Genomic DNA, 22049 nt, shown 5'->3' on the forward strand with positions numbered 1-22049 from the left:
AGGTTTTGTGTGAGTTTTGGAGGCTTGCGCCTCTTTAAAACAACAGTGAAGAGGTTGATGATAATAATGAAGAGGTTTTAATATAAATTTTACTTTAATGGACACATTTTACACAGTAAAATGATAGGTATGCAGAGGGTCTCTAGATTCTCTTGCTGATTCTCTTGCAGGTGAGGTCTCCCAGGGTCATTGTCTGAAAAATAATGGAAGTGGTTAACTTCGCATTGCACTTGGCTCCAAACTCTATTTAGAAAGGACCTGGTCTTGCAAAACAGGACTGGTCCCCAGTCTATCGCCCATAAATCAAATTATTAAAGCTTTGGGTACATTCATGACTATTCCAAAGCAGATAGGGATAATCTGACATTGGCTGGGATCTCTCTGCCGCACCCCTCTTCTTTAAAACTGCCAGGCCCTGCCATAAGCCTATGCCTCTGCCTGAGAACATGTCCCCATTACATGTAACTTTGATCATCAATGGGTCTCAAAGGGTACTTTGTGCATCACACTACACCCCAAAAATGCCTTAATTGCCTGGCCAGCTGATCAGCTTTGGCTCCAGCACCCGTCTGAGGCCCCCAGCACCACCGGAGGCTTTGTAGGGCCTGGCCCCAGTGGGGGCCCTGCAGGCAGCTGTACGCACTGTTACTCCACTTACATGGGTGATGGTGTCTCCGTTGAGTTCGGTGACGGATTTCAGCCCCTTCAGAGTTGCAACCAGCTTGTTGTTGCCCTCCATGTGAACAACAGCCTGTTGAGGAGGGATGAGACAGAGGCATCACGTTAGCACTGCACACCGCATCGCCCCCTGCATTTCAGCCTCCCCCTTCCGTACTGAGTTGCCACCATCCTCTGTGCAAGCTGTTGGGACCAAGCTGCTCCCCCAGCGATTTTGGCTTTCCCAGGAGGACGAGGGAGGGTTGTGCTGGTGATGACTACAACACAACAAGGGTATGGCTATTTACTTTGGGCTCTGCAGGCCTCCGTGACAGAGGTGCCATTTTGCTGCTGCACCTACCTCTCCTCCCATCCAAACTGGGACTCGCTCATGGCTCCTGCACTGTTATATGCTAGAGCAGGGAGCCACAGCACCACAGACAGACCAGGAGGACCTGCACACCTCCAGGCAGAGCGCTGTGGAGCCACCTGAGCTGGGCCTGGGTCTCACATGAGTGCTACATCTTCTGTTCACCACCCACCCATTGCACATCGCTGTAGGACCCTCCTTTTGGGGGGGAGGGATGGGGACCTGAGGTATGGGGCTGGTGCGGGTCTCAGTCAAGCTGGGAAACAACTTAAAGAGCTTCTGGAAACACAGTCATGACTGGGAGGGTCTCAGGGGGATGGGCACGTCTGTTGAGTCTCTGTGCCCCCAGAGCTGTACGTATAAAAAGGGCTTCAGACAGCACTGACACCCCCAGGGCAGCTATCATTGATCACTGAAATTACGCAGACAGCAAAACCCGTTTCTGTTCATCTGTCTGTCCAGCTGCAAGACATCTTCACCTGCCCTCAAGCTGCTGATTTAGGCAAGCTAAAACTCATCAAACAGCCCCTCGTTTCTGAGCAAGGGACCTCAGTGATGCTAGAAATCGTGCTAGGGCAAGAACCGCTCTCAGAGCGGGGCATTTCTTTGGTGATCATTCCTCCTGTGCCCAAAATCCCTGCAATATCATCTTCTCCCAAGGTAGAGGTGAGAGGCAATATTTGCCAGCAGTGCCATCCTGACATTTTATGAACCATTGTCAACTATCGCCCAGGAACTGGAGCTGACCCAATTTCAAGGGTGATAAATCCTCACCTTGCCAAATCATCTCACCCAGCATAAACAGAAGCAGTGGAAAAGGCTAGAAGACAAGCTAAGAGCCTCTGGGACTTAAAAGGACAGTTTTATTGGTTTATGATTCATTGGCTGCCTTTCCTGTGCTACCTTTGAGTCAACAAAATGGAGGGGGGGGGTACGTCTCGCGTTGGAGCGTGACAAAAAGTCAACCCTTTTCCACCTTAAATCTTTCAGATCTTTTGTTGTCAGAAGGATTTACCAAAGCCTCTCTATTCTCCTTTTCCAACCCGGCTATTAAAATACTGACTCCCAGTGTTTTCCAGTAAAACAGCTTTAGAAATGCAAAGCTTCATCTGCAGAGATGCTGAGAGGGGAGCTTACATGGTATCTCGTAAAAGCAGAGGGAAGGCGAAACCTCAGAGTCTCAGGCTCCGAGTTTCTCAGGAAGGTCGCACAGAAACACACTGTCATTTTCTGAAACGTGTCCCTAAGGGACTTGCTGAGGACCCGCAAGGAGCAGGGCAGGGGGTGTCACACCTGCAGGCTTGGTTTCAGCAATCAGCTCCTTCCCGTTATCTTAAATCCCACATGCAAACTGCCAGAGATGGGACCAGGCTGGCAAATTTACCCAGGTCTTTGTCCAGTGTCAGATTTAATACACAAGATGTGGTCGTTCCCTTTATCCCAGGCACAGGGGGGATGGCTGGAATGGAAATGCAAAGCTCCGAGCCCCTGTAGCCCTGGTGGAAAGGGAGCTGATCACTCACCTTGACTTTCTCTCCCGTCAGCAGCTCCATCTCACACTCCTCCCCGATGGTGAACTCGTTGCTCAGCACTTTGGAGCCAGTGGTGACGGTAACCTTGAACTTATTCCCATCCTGCACGATTTCCGAAATGCTCTTCATGTCCTTGCCCTTCTGGATCTGTTCATCGGGAAGCCCTGCACGGGAACAGGGATGTTAGGAGGAGCCACAGGTGGGCAGGTTGCTGCTGCCTAATGAATACGGTGGGATTTGGGACCTCTGCAGCCGGGAGGATCCCATGTGGAAAAGCCCCACAAGGATGACAGTTCCCCAAGGGCAATGTTTCCCTGAGTCTGGTGGGGAGGGGGAATAACAAATCATGTACTCCTGGACATGGTTTGATGTGGGAACTAGACTTCTTCCTTGTCCCACCGATGTGGCTGGGAGCAGAACAGCTGCCTCTCTGGCCAAGCATCAGAGGGAAAGAAGAAACCCAATTTTCCTTCCTTTGCTGAGAAGCAAGCAGAGAAAACAGAATAAATCAAGGCAGAAAGAGGAAATCAAGTATTTTTATTATTTTTTTTTTTTTCATGAGATTCAGGGTCCCTCAGAAGCAGGTCACCAAAGTCTTCTCCCAAACCCTGGAGCTGACCTGGCAGGTAGAGCCCCTCCTGCACGTGGTGATGCAGAAGTAGTGCAACCTCTCCTGAGTCCCTGCACACCCCGTGATGGAAATGTCACCAGCCACATTCATCACTGAGCATTTAAACAGCCTGGCTATTTTTCTGATGAACAGTGGAGCCTGGAGCTTTGCAGCATCACCGAGCGGCATCACAGTGAGCTGTCTACAGCTGCCCTGAGCTGCCAGGACCATTTTCGTGCCAGCTGTACAATTTCACCCAGTGTCTCTCGATCTGTAACCATCATGAAAGAGATGCCTCCCCTTCTATTTTGAGGTCACATGTCCACGCACACATTTAAAAAACAAGAATTGCAAGATGAGAGAGAGAGGAAAATTTTCCAAGCACATCACCAGCACATCAGCACGGATGGGTTAGTCCAAATATTAGTGCAAAGTGAGGAAGCAAAGCAGCACCCGATGCATGCAGGCACTTACCAAGGGCTTTCATAAAAGGCTCAAAATTTTCCTGGGACTGGAGCTCGTACTTTCCAGTGAAGCTCATGATGAAAGGCTCTCTGTGCTCCCAAAGCAAGAGAAGATGCCTTGCTGGGAAGCAGAGCTTGGTTTTATAAGGACCTTTTGCCCTAAAGTTGGTCAGAGGTAAGACGACGTAATTCTTTTATTGCCATGTTCAAACATTAACATAAAACTGGGCAATGGTCAGTGATAAATTGCTCGACATCTTACGGACCTCAATTTACAGCGTGGGGGCAGAGAAGATCCCATAAACGGGTTTTATGGAGGTGGCAACGTGGCATCCATAAACAAACTAAATAAAAAAAAAGATGTGCAAAAAGATTAATTATCAGGGTAACGAGCCAAGTCACCTAATCAGCTTGCAGACTGGAAGTGCACATCTGGAAGAGAAGGTGGAGGAAGAGATGGTGTCCCCTGGGGCTGACAGCAGTGGGGTTTCTGGTGTGTGCACCAGGTCTTCAGCGTGGGCAGGAGGAGCGGAGGCTGTGCGCTGGCAGGGAGCAGCCAGCTCCCTCCTGCAGATGCCTCGTGGTCCTTCCTAAGTGGGGTTTTGGTGTCATCCAGGTGTAGCACTAGTCACAAAATCATCATTATCTCCTAAGAAGAAAACACGCCTCAAATTGAAATCCTGGGTTTCATGCAGCCCAGTCTGAAACTCAGCCTGCATCACTGCGACCTTGTCCTCATGCGGGTGCCACTGGTGAGCAACCAAAGCTATTGCCAGGAGCCACTGCAAAAAAAACCTTTCCCCTACTTTCCCCAGAGGAGCCACTTGTACCCTGAAGAAGCATTCTGGCCTTTAGAGTTGCATTTCTCCCAAATCCTGCATCGGAAGCAGGGACAGTGGCAGCCTTCATGCTGAGCCCAGTTCCTCCCTCCACGGCAGGACTCGGGGATTGGGCTCCTCTCCTGGCATCGTTCCCAGCACCCATCCTCTGGGTCTGGGCTTTTTCCTCCCATCTCTTCCTCTGTCCCTGGTGGATTCCTCCTCTGTTCCAAAGCCACCAGGTTTTCCCCCTTTTCACTCACGTGCCTTCTCCTCCTTGTGATGCTTTCTTTCTGCCTTCTCACAGCATCTTTGGCCTCGTTTTAGTGAAATCACAGACAAGTATGGGAAAAAAAAACTGGCTCCCTCCAATTCAGAGATGTTACCATAAAACAAAAACACAAACAAAACCCAACTTTCATCTTCTTCTTCCTCTCAAAATAAACCCCAGGAAGCTTTGCAATGAGTAGGGACAGCATCCATCCCCTCTAGGACCAGAGAGCACTCATGGGGGGGTTGATTTAGGGCATCCATGCCCTAAACCTCTGGCTGCTCCTCCAGATGGTCCACGTCCCCACGCTTACATAACAGGGAGAGATATTCAGACTTGAAAAAACACCGTTATTTTCTTCTATCCGACTCATTTTGGGGCCCAGCACTCCCAACGCACTGTGCTGTGATCACTGTGGGAAAGCTCCAGCCCTGCACGGCTCATTTTTCCACCCGCCGTCACTGACTGGAGCATCCCGGAGTTGTTCATTCATTTTTCAGTGGGATCGCTCTCGGACTAGCCATGTCTGGCCACATCCTGCCACCAGGGCAGATGCCCAGTCCTCACCCGTTTCCACGGGCGGGCTGGGGAGAAGGGGTGGCTGCTAAGTCAGCAGGGACAGAGCTTTCTCCGGTAACCCCAGCCGTGTGCAGTGCAATGACTACCCCTGAGTTAATCTGTAGAAAAACAGAAACAGGGAAACACATCAGGAGCAGCGTCCCAGGACTTCCAAGCCCCCACCAGCCTCTCCAGAAGAAGCCTACGTGAACTTGGCATCTGTAAACATTTCATATTAAGAATGATGAATCCAATCTTAGGTGCTTGAAGCACCTGGTGTTGTCCCTGGCCCCCAAGGAAGCCTGACATCCCAGCCACTTTGGACATCCCAGGCCCATGCTCGCCCCATGCCAGCTGGAAACGAAGCTCAACCACCAAGCCTAAAACAGCTAATGGGGCCTGAGCCTGAGACAGGATCCAGAAAAGCCCTCCAGGTTTTGTCCCACAGACCTATAAATGGCTGTTGTGCCTAATTAGGGTAGCTGAATTAAGTAGTCAACCTCTGGGAACTGTCATACAGCCTGGATGTCTCCCACCAGATGGCAAAAGGAGAACATAACTGTTCAGGACTCTCCTGGTAGGGGGCAGAAATATAAATGATCAAAAATAAAGCTTGTTTTGTCTGCAAATGTTCTGTTGGGCTTGTGTACTTTTATTTCCTCTGCTAAAGAGATGGTAAAGTTGTTACAAAAAAAAAAAAGAAGAAAAAAAAAAAGAAGAAACCCTTGCTGAATGAAATTTGGCCAGGGTGATTATTATCTAGCCAAGCTGGCTGAGCAAACGGTAGGTGAGATAAACTTAATCTCAACAGCAAAGTTCAGAATGCCTGTACATCTCCCTACCAGAATACAGGATCTTTTAAAATGTGAGATCACTTTAACTTTCCAGGGCACTGAAAATGCACCTGGTTAGCACTAGCAGAAGGCCAAGTCAATTGGCCATGTAATTAAAACTAAATCCATAGCCTAAAACTTGGACATGGTTAGTAAAAGAGAAAAGGCAAGGATTATTTTCAAAAAATTATTGAGGAGGCTGTCTTGTGGAAGGCCAGCAGGTACTTAGCTGTTTAACTTGCCTTGAAAATAATGCTTAGGACCTTAGAAGCTTGTCTGAAAAAAGGACACAAGTGTCTCATTTCTCCTTTCTGCACCTGAACCAAAGATATGGATATGGAAAACTTCTCATCTCCTTCCTAGCCACAGAGGTACCCAAATTCTCTGTGTCCCGAGGTGATGAATCACAGAAATGCTGGTTGGGGAGGCACCTCTGAAGGTCTCTGGCTTAACCTCTTGCTCAGAGCAATAACATCACCAACACCAACGAAGGTCAGCCATGGCTTTGGCCACGTCTCAAAAATGTTCTCTGCCTCTCTGGTTACCCATCCTGGACCTGCACCAGCCGCCTCTCAAGGAAGAGGTGCTCAGCCCCAACCTCCCAAAGAGCAATTTGTGGCCAGTGCCTCCTGTTGTGTCATCTGCCATAACCAAGAAGAGCTTGGTCCCGTTGTCTCTGTAACTGCCCTTGGAGCAGTTGCGGGCTGCTATCACCTTCCCTCAAGCCTTTCCTGGGATTCCTGGTCTCAGCTCCCAGATTTAAACACTTCTACTTGTTGTCTGCCAGGGCAATGGGAAACCACCCTCTTACATGCACTGCTTCTCGGTGACTTGGACAATGTGGTGAGGAAAAATCCTTCTCTGCCTCCTCTGGTTTGAGCCATAGCTCTAATTTAGGCTTTGAACTCCAAAAAGGACGTCACAGTCAGAGCGCTGTGTGAACACAGGCACTTTGCTCCAGCCCAGGATGGGGCACCTGGCAGCCTTGAAGGAGTCTTGGACAGCATTCTTGCACCTCTTCTTATCTACCCCACGGGTGACTGCCCAGACTTTCTGAAGCCTTTTCTTTCTCCTCAGTGCTTTGGGAAGCTGGGGCTGGGCACTACACTTGGATTTTCTTAGCCAACATGGGAAGGGTTGCAAGCCAGCTGTTGCTGATTCAGTCATGGATTCCTTTAACGCAAACCCAGGAGAGAACCCCCAAAACCATTTTTTGAAGAGTTTGGTCACAAGCTTGTCACAATCACCGATCCCCATGTGGGTTTCCTTCTGTCTTAAGCCATATTATTCCTTGGGCCATCTCTATTTCTGCTGTGCTTGTACCTGGCAACTTGGCCTGCTGCCCACTTTTCACATCTTTGGTTTGGTTACCTCTAACCTTGAGGAACAAAGGTTTCTTTAAGCAGGCCACATGGCTGCATTGCTTCAAAAGGCTGGACAGGATGGGAAAAGATGCTTCTGCTGCAATAAACTCCCTGTCCTTCTTGGTATTCGCCAGATTTTCATTGGGCTGCATTACCAAGACGGCACTTAGATGAAATATGGCACCTTTCCCAGCTTTACAGCTTTTTTTTTTTTTCCTTTTTAATGGTCTTGATGGTCTCCTGGAATCAACATCAGCCTGGCTGGCTCCAAGCTGTACCTTCCAAACCGTAGACATGCAAGCGCCAGTTCGAATTGCTTTAGATTAGATATGCCAGTATCAGAGCCTCGATAAGACTGCCGAAAGCGGCAGCTTGTACAGAGCGCTGCAGCTTGATAACACTTTCTATTAATGCCGAAATTCAGTGAAGGGCAGCCCCTGTCATCAGCCGTGTCCCTTTAGGACAAAGGTCCCAAAGGGAGCAAAGTCCCTGTATTGCTTCTCCAGGGACAAGGCGGAGATCTCCATGATAACATGAAACCTATCACTGCCTCACCTCGGCTTGCCAATGATCCCCCGGGTAGCGGAGCGCCCAGAAGAGCTGGCTGTGGCTGTTGGTACCCATGGTGGGACAAGGCTGTCCTTCATCCCACCACCCAGTTTAGAGAGTCGAGGAACAGGGTCTGAAAATGGCGTCATTGCTCATGGAGATAGTTTGTGCTAGGGCAGGGAAAGAAAATGTTGGGAGAGAAATGGAGCCATTCACCATTATGTGTTTGAGTGAGGATGGTCTGGAAGAGCCCCTCAGAGCAGTGAATATTCAACCCATGCAAATGCATTTCATCTCGTCCCATCACACATCTGCAGTGCAGGTATCTCCGTCTGGTCTGGGGGCATGAAGAGCCCCTGAGACACAGCGGGGATAAGCGAACCTTTGTCTGACCAAGTGGAGACTTGCACGTTGGGATGAGAAGAGTGGCGGTAACAGAGTGCCTCCAGGCCGTCAGGTGAAATCCATCCCGGAGGGACACCCGGTTGTCACTCTGAGACAGTGCTCACCCCTCCAGCTGGCCTTGATCCTGATTTATTAAACACGGTGGCTCACTTAATGAGCGCTCACAGTGGATGGCAGCAATTAGTCAAGGAGAGCTTCTCAGGCCCATACGGGCACGAGTGCCGAGGCACCACGCTGCTGTGAGGAGGGCAGAGGGAGAGGCTGAGTGCGGCCTGAGAGCATCCAAACGTGCAGCAGGTTCACGGCCAGGGAGGCACTCCATGGGAAATGACCACGGTGCCAGCGAGCCCAGAGCTGTGGACAAAGTCCAGAATTGCCACCGTGCACGTCCTGCTTGGTGCTTCTGCCACATTTACGACACTCAAAGCACCTCTGTAAGCACAGGTATCTCTGCTTTATACACGATGAAGTGCCCAGAGACTGAGTGACTTTCCCGAAGGAAAGCTGATAAAGAAAACGTGCTGTAACTGTGTGGCTACTGCAGCATCTTCCTCCTCCTCCTCCTTGTTCATCTTCCTGCCTGGTTGGCAGTGAGAGAACCCACATCCCGTGTGACTGCAGATTTGGAGATAAAATTTGGCCCTATTAATGCGATCTTGGCAGAGCAGGACCGGATTGCACAACCTCCTGGAGAAAGGCAAGGGTGTGTTTGGTGTCTCATCAAGGGAGTGAGCATTGCACAATCCCATCCTCACACACCCTTTCTGCTCTGTCCTTACGAGTGGGTCCTGCACTTTGGTCTCTAAGACCCAAACCACAACACAGATGTCCTTGAGCCCGTTGTGAGACACCTCACAGCAGGAAAGAGTCACACCTAGCCCTGGCGAAAGGGCTGACATGCTGGCTGCTCTTGGCACTGCGAAATCACCACGGGTCGGGGTGGAAAACTGCGTGTGTGTGTACACAGTTGTGTGCAGGGACAGGTGGCCCACGTGGAAATCCTACCTCATGTCAGCTGAGATGCCTACAATTCATGTTGGATTTAGAAAGAGGGGTGAAAAGCCAAGTTTACCGGAATAGAAGTGCAGCTCCTAGCACTTTGATTCACTTGCAGTTGTACATTTCTGCCTTGTATCTCCTTGACGTGAAGCTTGAAGATATGAGTCGGGGTGCACGCTTGCCCGTGCAGCTGCAGATGCTCTCTGCAACCCTCCTAGCCCCCTTCCTGCTACGGATCCCAAACCTCACCAATACGTGAGGTTCGGGCCCGCCACCTCTGAGAAAGGCAAAAATTAAATGTTTTGATTTCTGGCCCAAACCTTACAGGTTCTACCCCAAAACTCCCTGTTTCCTCTGTGAAAACTCAAACTTCTGTGCCTGAGAGGGGAGGGGGTGCATGGCTTCTTCACCTACCTCCAGTGACAGGCTTACACATTTTTTCCCTACAGGGATGTACTCCGGTAGGAAATGGCATTGCAAAACCTCAAACATCCTTATCAGCCATTTGCTGGACCTGCCCAGAATTGCTTGGGCTGTTTATAGATATGAAAGCTTTTTTTGCGTATGCAGTTTGCAGACATCAGCCAGCTCACGGGCAGAGACAGGACTAGGAGAGAAAGGCATTTTTGTGGCGTTGAGGCCATCTTTGTGCTTTATGATTAAACGTGGCACCTTCTAGTCCTGGTTGTGAGTTGGGGTCTTCTGACGTGCCCCTTTCTGAGTTTCTGCCAGGCTGTAGGCTGCAGGGACCCCCAGAGAAGAGAGACTGTGCTGGAAGAAGGGCGAACATAGAATCATATTTACGAAAAGGGATAAACCCCCAGGACCCTCAGGGAGAAGATGGCGTGAAGATGAAGAACATCTTTCCCACCACAGAATCATTTAGGACAGAAAAGACCCCTAAGATCACCAAATCCAACTGAAAACTGCGACGAGTTGCTGCATTTGCTCAGGCCACCCAGCTCCGTAACCCGGCCTCCTGCCAAAGGACATCTCCTGTGCCTCCCCTTCCTCAGCTCTACAAAACAGGGCTCTTCGGAGCCGTGTTTCTTGCTGCTGCCTGAAACTGCGGCTGAGCACCGTGGCCTGGGTGCAGTGAAGGCGAAATGCCCTGTGTGAGCTGTGAGAGTGACTGCAACCAGGGCAAGGCTGCCTTTGTGCATCTCCTCCCTGGACGCAAGGCGTTGCCGCCATCTAGTGATACAGGATTCATCGGTGGCTGGCGGAACCTGGGGTCTGCAGCTCTCCCGGGCCTGGGGATGCTTTGGTGGAGGTATAGAAAGGGCACCCAAACCCAGCTTCTCACTGCTACATATGCCTTTCTGTTTTCTTACTCTTTGCTACGCTTTAGGATGCCTTTCGTGGGTAGAGAGGTTGAGGAAATCCAACCTGGAGGGATGGAAACTGATGGAAACTGTTAAAAAAAGCTGGGAAAGTGACACAGTAGCTTTAGCTAGTGTTTGCAAACACAGCTGATTTCTGATAGGCAAGTCCAAAGAGCAACTGAGCACCCATCAACTCCTCAGGAACATACAAGGTCCAAAGTGGAAGTGCACATCCAAGCAGAAACACGGAGGCACTGGGCAGTACCAGGTTAATCAAAGGCTGTTACATCTTCCAGATCTTGGGTCTGCTACCGCAGCTGACAAGGAAATGATAATTCCAAAAATGAAAGCACGGAGATTGCAGGGCAGGGCATGGGAAAAGCCCTCCCGAGAAATGGCACGGCCCACGTGCTCCTTGTGCTCACCTCTGGCCGCCACATAAGCAGTACTTAGCTCATCCCCAGCTGCAGCAGTAGCAAATGCTGACATCCGCCACGGCATTAACCCATGACCTCGTTAGCAAGAGCTATCACCACTGACAGGCACAGGGCGTAGTTAAAGCTGCATCAGCAGCCTTGAGACTATTTATTTACAAGCACAGAGCAGCAGGTATCCAGTTTCTTTTTTATTATTATTATTTTTTATATTTTTTTTTTCAGGGGTCCTGTATGTGCTACATTGTAAGCTCTTCACTTGAAAAAAAAATACTTTTAGATGAAGCAGTGAAATAATCTCATGCAGCTAATTCACACGTGAGAAGTCTTAGATATATATGAGGTAAATGCCTGGAGGTGCCAGTGGTGGGAGAGGTGAGGTGACCCTGCAGGGCCGTGTCACTTGTGAAGATGATCATATACATGTTGGTAATATGTTGGTAACAAAAATTATCAGCTTGTGTGGGTTTTCCTAGGGATTTGATCCTTCCCTTGTTCTGCTCAAACTGTGCTCTGCCTCTGCATGAACCCCAAATTCAGCACGCTCTCATGGCAGAAGGAAGAGATCAGGGCAGAAGAGACAAACCACGTACCCTGCAGCTCTCAGTGTTTTATTCATTTCTATCATTTTGCTGTCCTGCCCAGAAATGCTATTTATTTTTTATTTATTATTTTGTGCGTGTGTGTGAGCTGCTGCTGAAACGTGATGGAGAAAAAAACCCTTCCAGAGCTGGTAAACAAGGGATTAATAACTAACTGGAGCATGTATTAACAGATCACTTACCTTCTGAAAATACACAGGGCATTAAAAACTTATGGGACTGAAAACATCTATTGAGACCACTGTGGCACTGCGGGATTTGCCCTGCATGTCAGGGCCAGCTTGAGGTAAGTGGCCCGTGTCCCCAAAACAGGGTCCCTGGGTGACCCCAGGGGTTTTGGTGACTCCGGGAAGCACCAGGGACGGCCCTGGGGAGGTTTCACAACTGACTGAAGCCCGAGCTGTCCCTGGAGAGCAAGGTCCTGCCTTGCCAATTCCAGTCCCCCTGTGAACAGGCCTGGGATGGAGACAGACCCTGATCAAGGGGTTGGGAGCCCGTAACGTGAAACTCTTACGGTGAGGAGACGTGGGCAGGTTGGGTGATAGTTTGTATAATAAATTCAGGGATCTGTTGTTGGCTGGTCTCTGAGATGTGGCGAATTTGGAGACTACCAGCATTGCTCCGTCCCACTGGGTAGCCTCGCTCGCTGGTAGCCGGGCTGGTTGGAGCAGTGATGTGTTTTGGGTCGGTTTCTGGCACTTTGGAGGCAGCGTGTCCCTTCTGTCCCGTGAGCTTTCTGACTCACAGCCGGTGGTAACCAGGCACCCTCTGCACCTTGCCTTACTGGGCTCCAGTCCCTGCACCTGCTGCAGCTGTGCATGCGGCCCCATACAGGCACTAACCGAGGAAAACCAGGCAAGGAAATCAAGTAAAAATCAAGAAAATGGACGCACAGCCCTTCCCTGCCTCAGTTTCCCCACGGAGGGACGGCGCTGCTCCAAGTCACAGCCTCCCAGGGTGAACTGCATGGTGGGAAGGCACTCACGGAGCTTTCTGATCCTACTTCCTGCAGATTTAACCTTAAATTTAAACCCAACCCGGGGCCTGCCCTGCTGAACTCCGAGCTTTCCCCCGCAACCATGGACCCCCCCCGCCCCGCGCCTGGCCGCCATTTCCCGGCCCTGCTCCCGCCTCCGCCCCCTCACGGCCCCGGAGCCGTGGCCGAGCTGATCCGGGTTAAAGGCTGGGTGTTTACCACCTCTGGAAGCTTTTTTTCCCCCTTTGTCTGCTCTTGTGGGGCAGCTCTGAAGGGTAATTGTGTGTGTGTGTGTCGGGGGACGGGTTGGTTGTTTTGGCAAGGAGGGGAAATTTGGAAGGAACGAAAGCATTGTGCACAAGGTGCTGGGGCAGAAAGCCCTGCAGGCTCAAAGCCCCAGACCTTGCGGATACCTATATGAAAAAGAAAAAAGGGGATCCTGGAAGTTTGTTGTACTTGTCACGCAAATCCTGTCCTTGCTTTAACCCTTTTGAACAAAATCAGGCTGCACTAGATGCATAATCCTTCCCCCCTTTCCTCCGCTTTCTCTCTCCCTCTTACTCCCCTCCCTGTTTTCCCTGTTTCCTCCTTTACTGTTTTTTAAAGAGATACTTATTTGCTTATTTTTATTTTAAAGCTCCAGCCTTTGCACGTAGCCTGTAGGGGACGTCAGGTGCAGGCACGGTGCCTGCTGCAGCAGCAGGGACGTATCCGGATCAGGGGAAGCCCGACAAGAGGGCTCCTCGCAGCCCCCTGGGTGCAAACCCCACTCAGAGCTTCCACTGCCCGCAAAATACCCCACAACGCTGCCCTCCGGCTGTGTGTGTCCGCATTGGAGGTGTCTGGGAGGTCTGCTTGGGCGTTCCTAATGGGGCGGCTGCTCTGGGGTCCTGGCAGTGACCGTGGTGTCCCCCAACAGCACCCATGGAGTATGTCAGCACACGGGGAGGCTCGAGGGCTGTTGACTTCGAGGGAGCCCTCTTCTCCGGCTACGCTCCTGACGGCGGCCTCTTCATGCCCCGGAGCATCCCCTCACTGGACGGGGCCACCCTGCAGCGCTGGAGCCGCCTCGCCTACCCCGAGCTGGTGAAGGAGCTGTGCTCCCTCTTCATCGCGCCCGAGCTGGTCCCGCGGAGCGCCCTCAACGGTGAGCCTCAACCGGGCGGTGGGAGCTATTAGCAGGGACGTGTGTGAGGATTTTGGGGTGTTTGGATGCTTCCACCTGCATTAGCCCCATCCTCTTGCAGCCCCCAGAGGATGGAGCCAGCTGCACCATCGCCTGATGCGTTTTCTTCCCTCTTTTCCCTCGCCTTGCTGGGGCTTGTTACCTTCTGGACAAGGTGTTCCCTATGTGCTGGGGACTGTGGTGATCGCAGCAGCGGTAGCTGGTGCTGTGGCACTGCTGACTGCTGGGAAACTGCTGTGCTGGCTCCAGACCTGATATCCCATCAGGGTTTGCTGCTGCTCCATGCTTTATAACGTTTTTAAGCCATCCCTTCCACCAGAGGGCAGCTACAACCTCTGTCTCAACAGGGTGCTGTAATAAAACTTGGGTTTCCTTTATTTTATGTTTTAACGCAGTTTGCTTTGATTGTGTCAGGTTTCCCCTAGGGGTACCCACTGTAGAGCTATTGAAGGCAACAGAGCACGTCTATATTCCTCCTAACAGCTAAGAATAACTTGTTGGATATCTGTCACCTCTCCAGCAACTGAGAGTCTTTGGGTTCGCAGAAAGCTTCCCAGGAGCATAAAGAGCACAGACGCAGGAAGCCACCGATCAAAAACAGTAGTTCTCTGCCTAGCCTGACATCCTCTTTAATCCTCTTCCCTCTAGATCTGATTGACAGGGCCTTCAGCAGATTCAGACACAAGGATGTTGTCCATATGTCCAGGCTGAAAGATGGGCTGAATGTTCTGGAGCTCTGGCATGGGGTTACTTATGCTTTTAAGGATCTGTCCTTGTCCTGCACTGGGCAGTTTTTACAGTACTTCTTGGAGAAAAAGCAGAAACACATCACTATTCTGGTGGGTGAGTATTCCTCTTTGTGGGGGGTAAAACTTCTGGGCAGGTCTTTACCTTGAGAGCCATCATCCCACGGCCCACCACATAGATGCCCCAGGGTGGTACTGCCTTGTGGGTGGCTGGTGAGCGATCTCCAGCCAATGCCAGGGAAGCTTCTCTAACCAAAACCATCTCATGGAGCATCTCTGCATCTTTTTCTTGAAGTGCGACGATGCAGGTTTGACGGATGTCTTGATATTTGATTTTTTTGGTTCTCTGCTGCTTTGAAACAGGGACTTCGGGGGACACAGGGAGCTCAGCCATCGAGAGCGTGAGAGGTCAGCAGAACATGGACATCTTTGTTCTGCTGCCCGAAGGGCTCTGCACGCAGATACAGGAACTTCAGATGACCACTGTCATTGAAGACAACGTCCACGTCTTTGCTGGTTGGTATTGCTGTTGGACTGTCTGTGTTGTGGTCCTGCTGCGTTGAAACCGTGACCCTGAAAGTCTCTGGGGGCTGCTGTTTTTGCAGCTGCAGCCAGCCAGGTCATTTCTATTGTGGTCACCGTGCCCAGATGTCTGGCTAACAGGAACTCTTAGCACATGTCCCCAGTTTGACAGTCAAGTGGTTCAAAGTTTCCTTTTCTTCCGGCCTCCGACTAGAGTTGTCTCCATGCAGGCGTTTGGTGTTCAGCTGCACTGGATTCAACACCATTTCTGGGAACTAAAGGGATCAAAGGTGACCCCTTCCCTCTTCCCTCACCTTCATGGGCAATTCACACCGCTAACTGTGCCCTCCCTGTGGGTCACCACAGAGTACTTGAGCTGTCTTTTCCACTCAACCAGCTCTCACCGTGACATCTCACAGGTGATGCAGGCATTTGCCTTCCTAACAAATACGTATCGGTGTGAGCAAGAGCCCGGAGTGTATCTGCAGCTGGTAGGGACTGAGAATATATGTCAAAAACAGAAGCCAGATGGTGTCCACACTGTGCTACTCAAACCCTGGCTCATATAGCCCATGAGACAGACAGCTCAGGACACCCCTGGCTGCAGCAACCCCCATGGCTTGGGTCTGGTCCTATTTATGAGCAGAAATGCTTTGTGCCTGATGCACTGATGTCAGTAGATCTAATTTTTCCTTTCTTTTTCTGACAGCTCATGGGAACTCCGATCAAATCGATGAGCTGATCAAGGAACTGTTCGCTGATGTCGATTTTTCCAGAAAATACAATCTGATGAGCTTGAATTCAGTCAATTGGTCAAGGATTATGGTGCAGATTGCTCACCACTTCTATGCTTACTTTCGGTGTGCCCCGTCCCTGGATACCACCCCGCTGCCAGTGGTGGAAATTGTTGTGCCAACAGGAGGGGGAGGAAATATCACAGGTGAAGGGAAAAAAGATGGGTTAGATAGGGACGAGAGAGAGTGTTCTGTGACCTATGGACTAAAAGCGCTTTGCAAATGCTGGGTATTGCTGTTTATTAAAACACCCACTCGCTGGTAGGATTTCTTCAGAAGCCCTTACATTTATTACTCATGTATGGTTATTACTCATTCAGGTGTCACTGATGATTTGCAAGGTGCAGAAAATCCCAAACCACCCCTTGATGGTGACCATAGCTATCTTGAGGATGCGCACATTAGAAGAGGGTAGAATGTGTTTGGTCCAGAAAAGAGGAAAAATACTGTGGCTCCTGTTCCCTAAGTAAAACTTTAACAGAGGCGTGGAGTCCTGTCTAGTTCTACTCTGGTTTAGATGGTAGTGCACAGTCAAGAGAACCACTCCTAATTGCATAATCTGGCCTTTTAAATTCGAGTTCTTGATTGCCTCCATTCTGAAATAGGTGCACAACAGTTTTACTAAAGCAGTGAAGGATTTGATGCATTCAACTGCATTCACTGTATTTCTAGGCCACCCGTCTGAGGCAGCATTAATAAGCTGCAAGAACCCCACAACTTCATCTCTCTTGCTTGAATGGCAGCTGCCTGACCTCTCAGTCCTCTGCTCATCCATCTCCAAATCTGGAGATTTTCCTGGGCTGGTTTGTTAGGAGCTTTGTGCCCCAGGATTTTATGTTCTGGGGTTCTGCCAAAGCACTTAAGATAGGTGTCTGGGAGTTTATTAGGGACTGTTGTTTGTGGCTACTTCTGAACTAGACACCCAATCAATTTATACAGTGACTTCTTTGCTAAATCTCCTTTCAATGTTTCTTTGTCAAATGCATTTTTTCCCTTTTTTTTTTTTTTAAGCCGGCTGTATTGCCCAGAAGATGGGTCTTCCGATTCAACTGGTTGCTGTGGTTAACAGCAACGACATCATTCACAGGGCCGTTCAGCACGGAGATTTCTCAGCGTCAGAGCACGTGAAGGCTACGTTAGCGTCAGCCATGGATATTCAGGTACATAATGAATTGGTACAAATGGGAAAATACTGAACATTACATATTTTCATAATTTTTTCCTTGTACTTTGTTGTGCGTGGTTTGTAAGACCATAATTCTGCCACTGGCAATGCCTCTCAGTGGTGCATTGAGAGCCATGACTCATGCTGAGCATTTATGCTGCAGACTGCTGAGCTGAGATACACCACCTTACTTTTCAGGGCTGGACTTTGTAATCTTCCTTGTTCGATGCTGGGCTTCTAGGGGTTCATTATGTGTAAGCTTAGAAAGAGGGAAATTTTCTCAAAAGCTCCGTGACACGTAGAAAAGTATAGATCCTGTCACATTCCAAGGGTTCTGCTGGTGCTTCTGAAAGGCTCTACCAAGAGCAAGAGAAGAAGGAAGGAAAGTAGAGTAGCCCAGAAGAAATGCCTCTTCTGTGGCTGTCTGCAATTTGTGCAGAGCAGAACAAGTCCCGGCAGGCAAAGGCATCAGAAATGAAAAGTCATGGAGGGACAGAAAGCAAATGCCTGGAAGCAAATACCAGCAAATAATAACAGCAAATACACTTTCATACCTACCCTGTGATCCGTGGGGATTGGATCTGCTTCCAAACAAGTGACCAAGGTCTGAAATACTTGGTGTTTTATCACCATGGCCTTAAGCTACCTGGATTTTCCAAAAGCTGTTCAAACACACTGGGAGGACTTGGGAGCCTGGAGGAACTGCCATGCTTTGCAGAGAGTAAGTTGTTGTGCTCCTGTCACTGGACTACTGTGGCCAATAGCTTGAATTTCATCCTGAGGCATGAATTTGTGGGGCTCCTCAGATCTCAAGGGGTGGCTGGGCTCCTCTCTTGGCATATGCTGGGGTGGTAAGGGGAGGTGGCTGGGTGAGGTGATGGCCAGAGGTCCCCCAAAAGCTGAACAGCTGTATCCCTCTGCCTGTCCTTCTCCAGAGCTGCATGGGATGTCATTGTTTAGCTCACGTCTGAAGCATCCATGCAGACTGTTCCGTAGCTCAGCACACCATGGGGTGGTTCATGCTGGAGTGCAACTCAGGTGGTCTCTAGCTGGGACCTGCTCAAAGCAGGGTCAGCTCTGAGGTCAGATCAGGTTGCTTGGGGTTTTGTCCTTCTGTGCGTTGGGAACCTTCAAGGAAGGAGACTACGCAACCTCTTTTGGTTGCCTCTTCTGTGGACTAAGCTAATGCAGGAAAGGTTTCTAGTTAGTCACTAACTGGAAAGGTGAAGCAGGGAGTAGAGTGTGGATGACCCTTTTTAAGGAGCAATTCGAGGAGAGTCGCAGCAGATCTTGCGTCTTTGCAGCGTCTGAAGCCAACCAGTGCTGGTCAAGGCTCCCAGTGGTGTCCCAGCCCAGTTTGACTTACTAGAGTTCGTTCAGAAAACTTCAGCGGAAACCACAGGCTGGTACGAAAGGAGGGTAAAGGGTAGGTTCTGGATGTGGGAGCAGCAGAAGGAAGGAGGGGAGAAGGGACAGCAGGAGGGCGATGCTGGAGGCACCCCTGGTAGCAGGTCATCGACGTCCTAGCGTGCTGACATGTAGCTTCTCAGGACACCCAGGTCAGGAAGCAGACGACAGCCCAAACCAGGGGACAGCCTAAAGCAAAGGGCAGGCTACGCCCAGGCTACAGTGAAGATTACAGGCTGAAGGCACTGGGAGATAATGGTGGGAAGATGAAGAACAGGAATGGAGCCCTAAGCCACCCAGATAAGGACACGAAAGGCTGAGTAAGTCCTAATCACTTGCAAGGTAGGACAGGATGGAGAGAGAAAAGGTCACAGGTGCTGTCAGCGCTTAAAAGGTGTAAAGAACTCATCCAAAACGAGCACTTGCCTGCAACCTAGGAACAACCCCAGAGACGTGATGAGGACCCGGTCTGGTGTCCCTTGTCCTGTCTGTCCCTACAAAATGTTTCAGCAAAACCACCTGGATGAACGTTTCTTGGTGCTTGTGAGCATGTGGGAATGAGAGAGGGAGCAGTGAAATTTGTTTGGGACCCTCCTGAATGGCTTTGCGCTGAGTTTTGCTGCAGTGTCGCAACACTGGTTGCTACATAGCCATACAGACCTGTCAGGCCCTATATGTGCCTTACATGTTCCTAAAGATTATCGGTCAGCCCTGCAGGGAGCTGAGTGCCTCATTAAGTCACACAGGAGCTGCGTGATTCATAGCAGCATCTGCAACACTAAGTAAACAGCTGGATATTTCTGGTTCTCGAATGCATAGTGTGTTATTAGCTTCCTTTCCTCAAGGTGATTATACAGATGTGGTCTTGCCGTCAATTTATCAGTTGTCCCCTCGTTATTTTTTTTTTTTAATCTGATGGTCACTGCGAGACTGCTCTGACAGGTCAGAGGTCTGAAGGATACCGAGTTCCCAAAGACAAGGCTTGGGGGATGTAGCTGTGCAGGGAGAGGATGCAAAGCCCAGGGGGAAGACGCAAGCCTCCAAGAAAATGGTAGCAATAGGACCTCAGCCCTAATTAGACATCAGAGAATCCACACAGCTACTCTCCCTGAGACGGACAGACACGTTTCCATGCTCACACATTGCCTTGTCATCCCAGGAGCCTTGCAACGTGGAGAGGATCCTCTGGCTGCTCTCAGGCTGTGACAGCCACCTGACAAAAGTGCTGATGGAACAGTTCACTGCGTCGAAAAGCCTGAAGCTGCCGGAGGCTCTGCACAGGAAGGTCAGTGCCCGTGCCCGTGCCTCTGCGTGTGAGGAGAGTTGCTGTTGTCAGTTGTTTTCAGCTCATTTTCAGAATTAACAAAAGTCATGTTGGAAAGTTTCCAACCTAAAGTGGAATTGGTAAGATGGAAGAGCTTTATATCAGTGCACGTCCATGGAGATGTTAATAAAAAGGTGTTTTTTTTTTTTTTCTTTTTAAAGAAACCTCTTCTGTATAAAATTAATTTAAAATGCCTGCAACCTGTTAGGTAGGATATGAATCCACCACCCCTTTCTTGGTCGATCCAGTGCCAGCATTAGCTGTGTAGTGAGGCAGGCCACGTTGGACTGGGCAGTGGGTGCTGGCACAAACTGAGCGTGGTGTTGGGGATGCCTGGGCCTGCTTGCGTGGCAGAAAAATAATAAATAATAATAATAAAAAAACCCACTGCATTACTAAAATAAAGATGCAATATATTTACAATATATATGCAAAATAACATAAAAATACATCATTAAAAAACTGGGGGAAGGCGCTGCTGGAAAATGCCCCTCTCCCATCTTCAGCAGCCACCCCTTTTCTTTATTTCCTGAGGGAACCCCCACCCCAGTTTCTGCCTCCAGCTTCCCTAATCCTGCTTTGCTGGGTGCAAACCTCTCTTTCCCTTCCTGCAGCTCTCCGAGACTCTGCGCTCAAGCTCGGCGTCTGACGAGGACATCGTGCGAGCCATGCAGCGCTGCTGGGAGGAAAACCGGTGCCTGCTGTGCCCCCACACAGCCGTGGCTGCTCACTACCACTACTCGCAGCTGGACAGCTGTGCCAGCAGGTAGGGACCTGCGTGGGAACAGCCACGGTCAGGCGTGCTGGGGACAAGAGCATCTTCCCCGCTTGTTCCTCCTGTACCTCCAGCTCGGGGCTGCCTTGCATCAAAAGCTTTCTTGTTTTTTCTTTCCTTTTCAGCACGCCCCGGTGTTGCTTAGCTTCAGCCTCCGCTGCCAAATTTCAGGACGCTGTGCTGCGAGCGGGCCTGGTTCCCCAGCTCCCTCCCGAAATCACCGCCCTGACGGCGATGGAGACCCGGTCCACAGCCCTGCGGCGGGGGGAGGACTGGGCACGAGTGCTCCGGGACCGCATCGCAGCCGCGATGCAGGGGTGGGAGGCACGGCGGGGTGTTTCTGTTCCCCCAGGACTGCAGGGAGTTGGTGGGCAGGTTGTCACGCAGGGCTGAGCTCTGGGGATGTGGCTGGTGATGCCTCCCAGGGCTCGTTCTCCATTCCCGGGAATTTTTGCTCCTGTGTTACGCTGGGTGAGGAGCCTACACTCTCTGTACAACGAATTATTCGCAGAACATACTTTGCCACTGAATTATGTAGACTATTTCACAAAATTTTTGGAAAATAGCTCCGTAATTATACCCTCTTTTCCTATAAATTCATGAAAGCTGATTGAAACGCTGAAGAAACTTATTTGTTCCATCATTACTAGCCATCACAGGAAGCTCCCTTAAAATTATCCACAATCATCACCTTCCTGAACATTACTCAGTGGCCCTGAACATCTTGTTCGAGACCCACCTGAAGGAGTATTGCCAGGCGTCACTGCCAAGCTGTTGTGGTTTTCTCCTGAGCAGCCGCTTGGTGGAAGTAACAAACGTGTTTTCTGTTTCAGTAAAACCGAGCTGAGCTGGGGGCATTACATCAATAAATTATGTCAATCTCCAAGGGGAGATGTCCCATGGGAGCCTCCTGGGCGCTCTGGGGACCATCGGCCCTACAAAATGTGGGGTTTTGAAGCTTCAGCCCTGTGCTGGCCTTGGGAATAAGATGCTTGCTGTGGCCTTCAAAGGGACTTTTTGTAAAAACAGATCACATCAAGGAGCTGGAATGAGACAGGAACTTTCTTGGTCGTGGGAGAGCTGTATCCTGCTCGGTAATCTTGTGCTGAATTACGAGGTGCTTGTTTACACTTGGGGGAGGAGGCTGATGTGCCACTCGTGCAGCTTTTCACTTTCCAAAGCTCGTGCAAAAATTAAAATGCTCAGTGCAAGCGTGAAGGGCAGAAATGGGTGGCTTTTGGGTAAAGTGGATGAGAAAAAAGTGTGGGACCAGTGAGCTAAGCTGGAATTGACCTCGCAGAGGTGCACACCTTGCAAGGCAATGCACCGGTCTCGGTTAACTTGTGTTTTATGGCCCGGCAGT

At 50.2% G+C, this 22049-nt stretch overlaps 2 protein-coding genes across 7 annotated transcripts; one reads left to right on the forward strand and one right to left on the reverse strand.

Annotated features, from left to right (window-relative positions):
- Positions 1–43: 43 nt before the first annotated feature.
- FABP1 (fatty acid binding protein 1) lies at positions 44–3779 on the reverse strand. Its single transcript, XM_080591972.1, has 4 exons — positions 3644–3779; positions 2551–2723; positions 659–751; positions 44–193 (listed from the first exon to the last, which is right to left on the reverse strand). Exons 1-4 carry the CDS (start codon positions 3708–3710, stop codon positions 143–145), a joined length of 384 nt encoding a protein of 127 aa, XP_080448098.1. The 5' UTR covers positions 3711–3779; the 3' UTR covers positions 44–142.
- Positions 3780–11226: 7447 nt separating this feature from the next.
- THNSL2 (threonine synthase like 2) lies at positions 11227–21524 on the forward strand. 6 transcript variants are annotated; one of them, XM_080590827.1, is made up of 10 exons: positions 11227–11364; positions 11991–12077; positions 13687–13914; positions 14602–14796; positions 15063–15215; positions 15931–16161; positions 17027–17175; positions 19747–19872; positions 20526–20677; positions 20812–21524. In XM_080590827.1, exons 3-10 carry the CDS (start codon positions 13692–13694, stop codon positions 21077–21079), a joined length of 1497 nt encoding a protein of 498 aa, XP_080446953.1. In that variant the 5' UTR covers positions 11227–11364; positions 11991–12077; positions 13687–13691; the 3' UTR covers positions 21080–21524. The 6 variants fall into 6 exon arrangements, with proteins under 6 accessions (XP_080446953.1, XP_080446954.1, XP_080446952.1 ...); XM_080590828.1 differs by lacking the exons at positions 11227–11364; positions 11991–12077 and adding an exon at positions 11509–11532; XM_080590826.1 differs by lacking the exon at positions 11227–11364 and having other exon boundaries at positions 11968–12077.
- Positions 21525–22049: the final 525 nt, after the last annotated feature.

Source organism: Anser brachyrhynchus (genome assembly GCF_964034855.1).
Source record: "Anser brachyrhynchus genome assembly, chromosome: 4".
Taxonomy (NCBI): Eukaryota; Metazoa; Chordata; class Aves; order Anseriformes; family Anatidae; genus Anser; species Anser brachyrhynchus.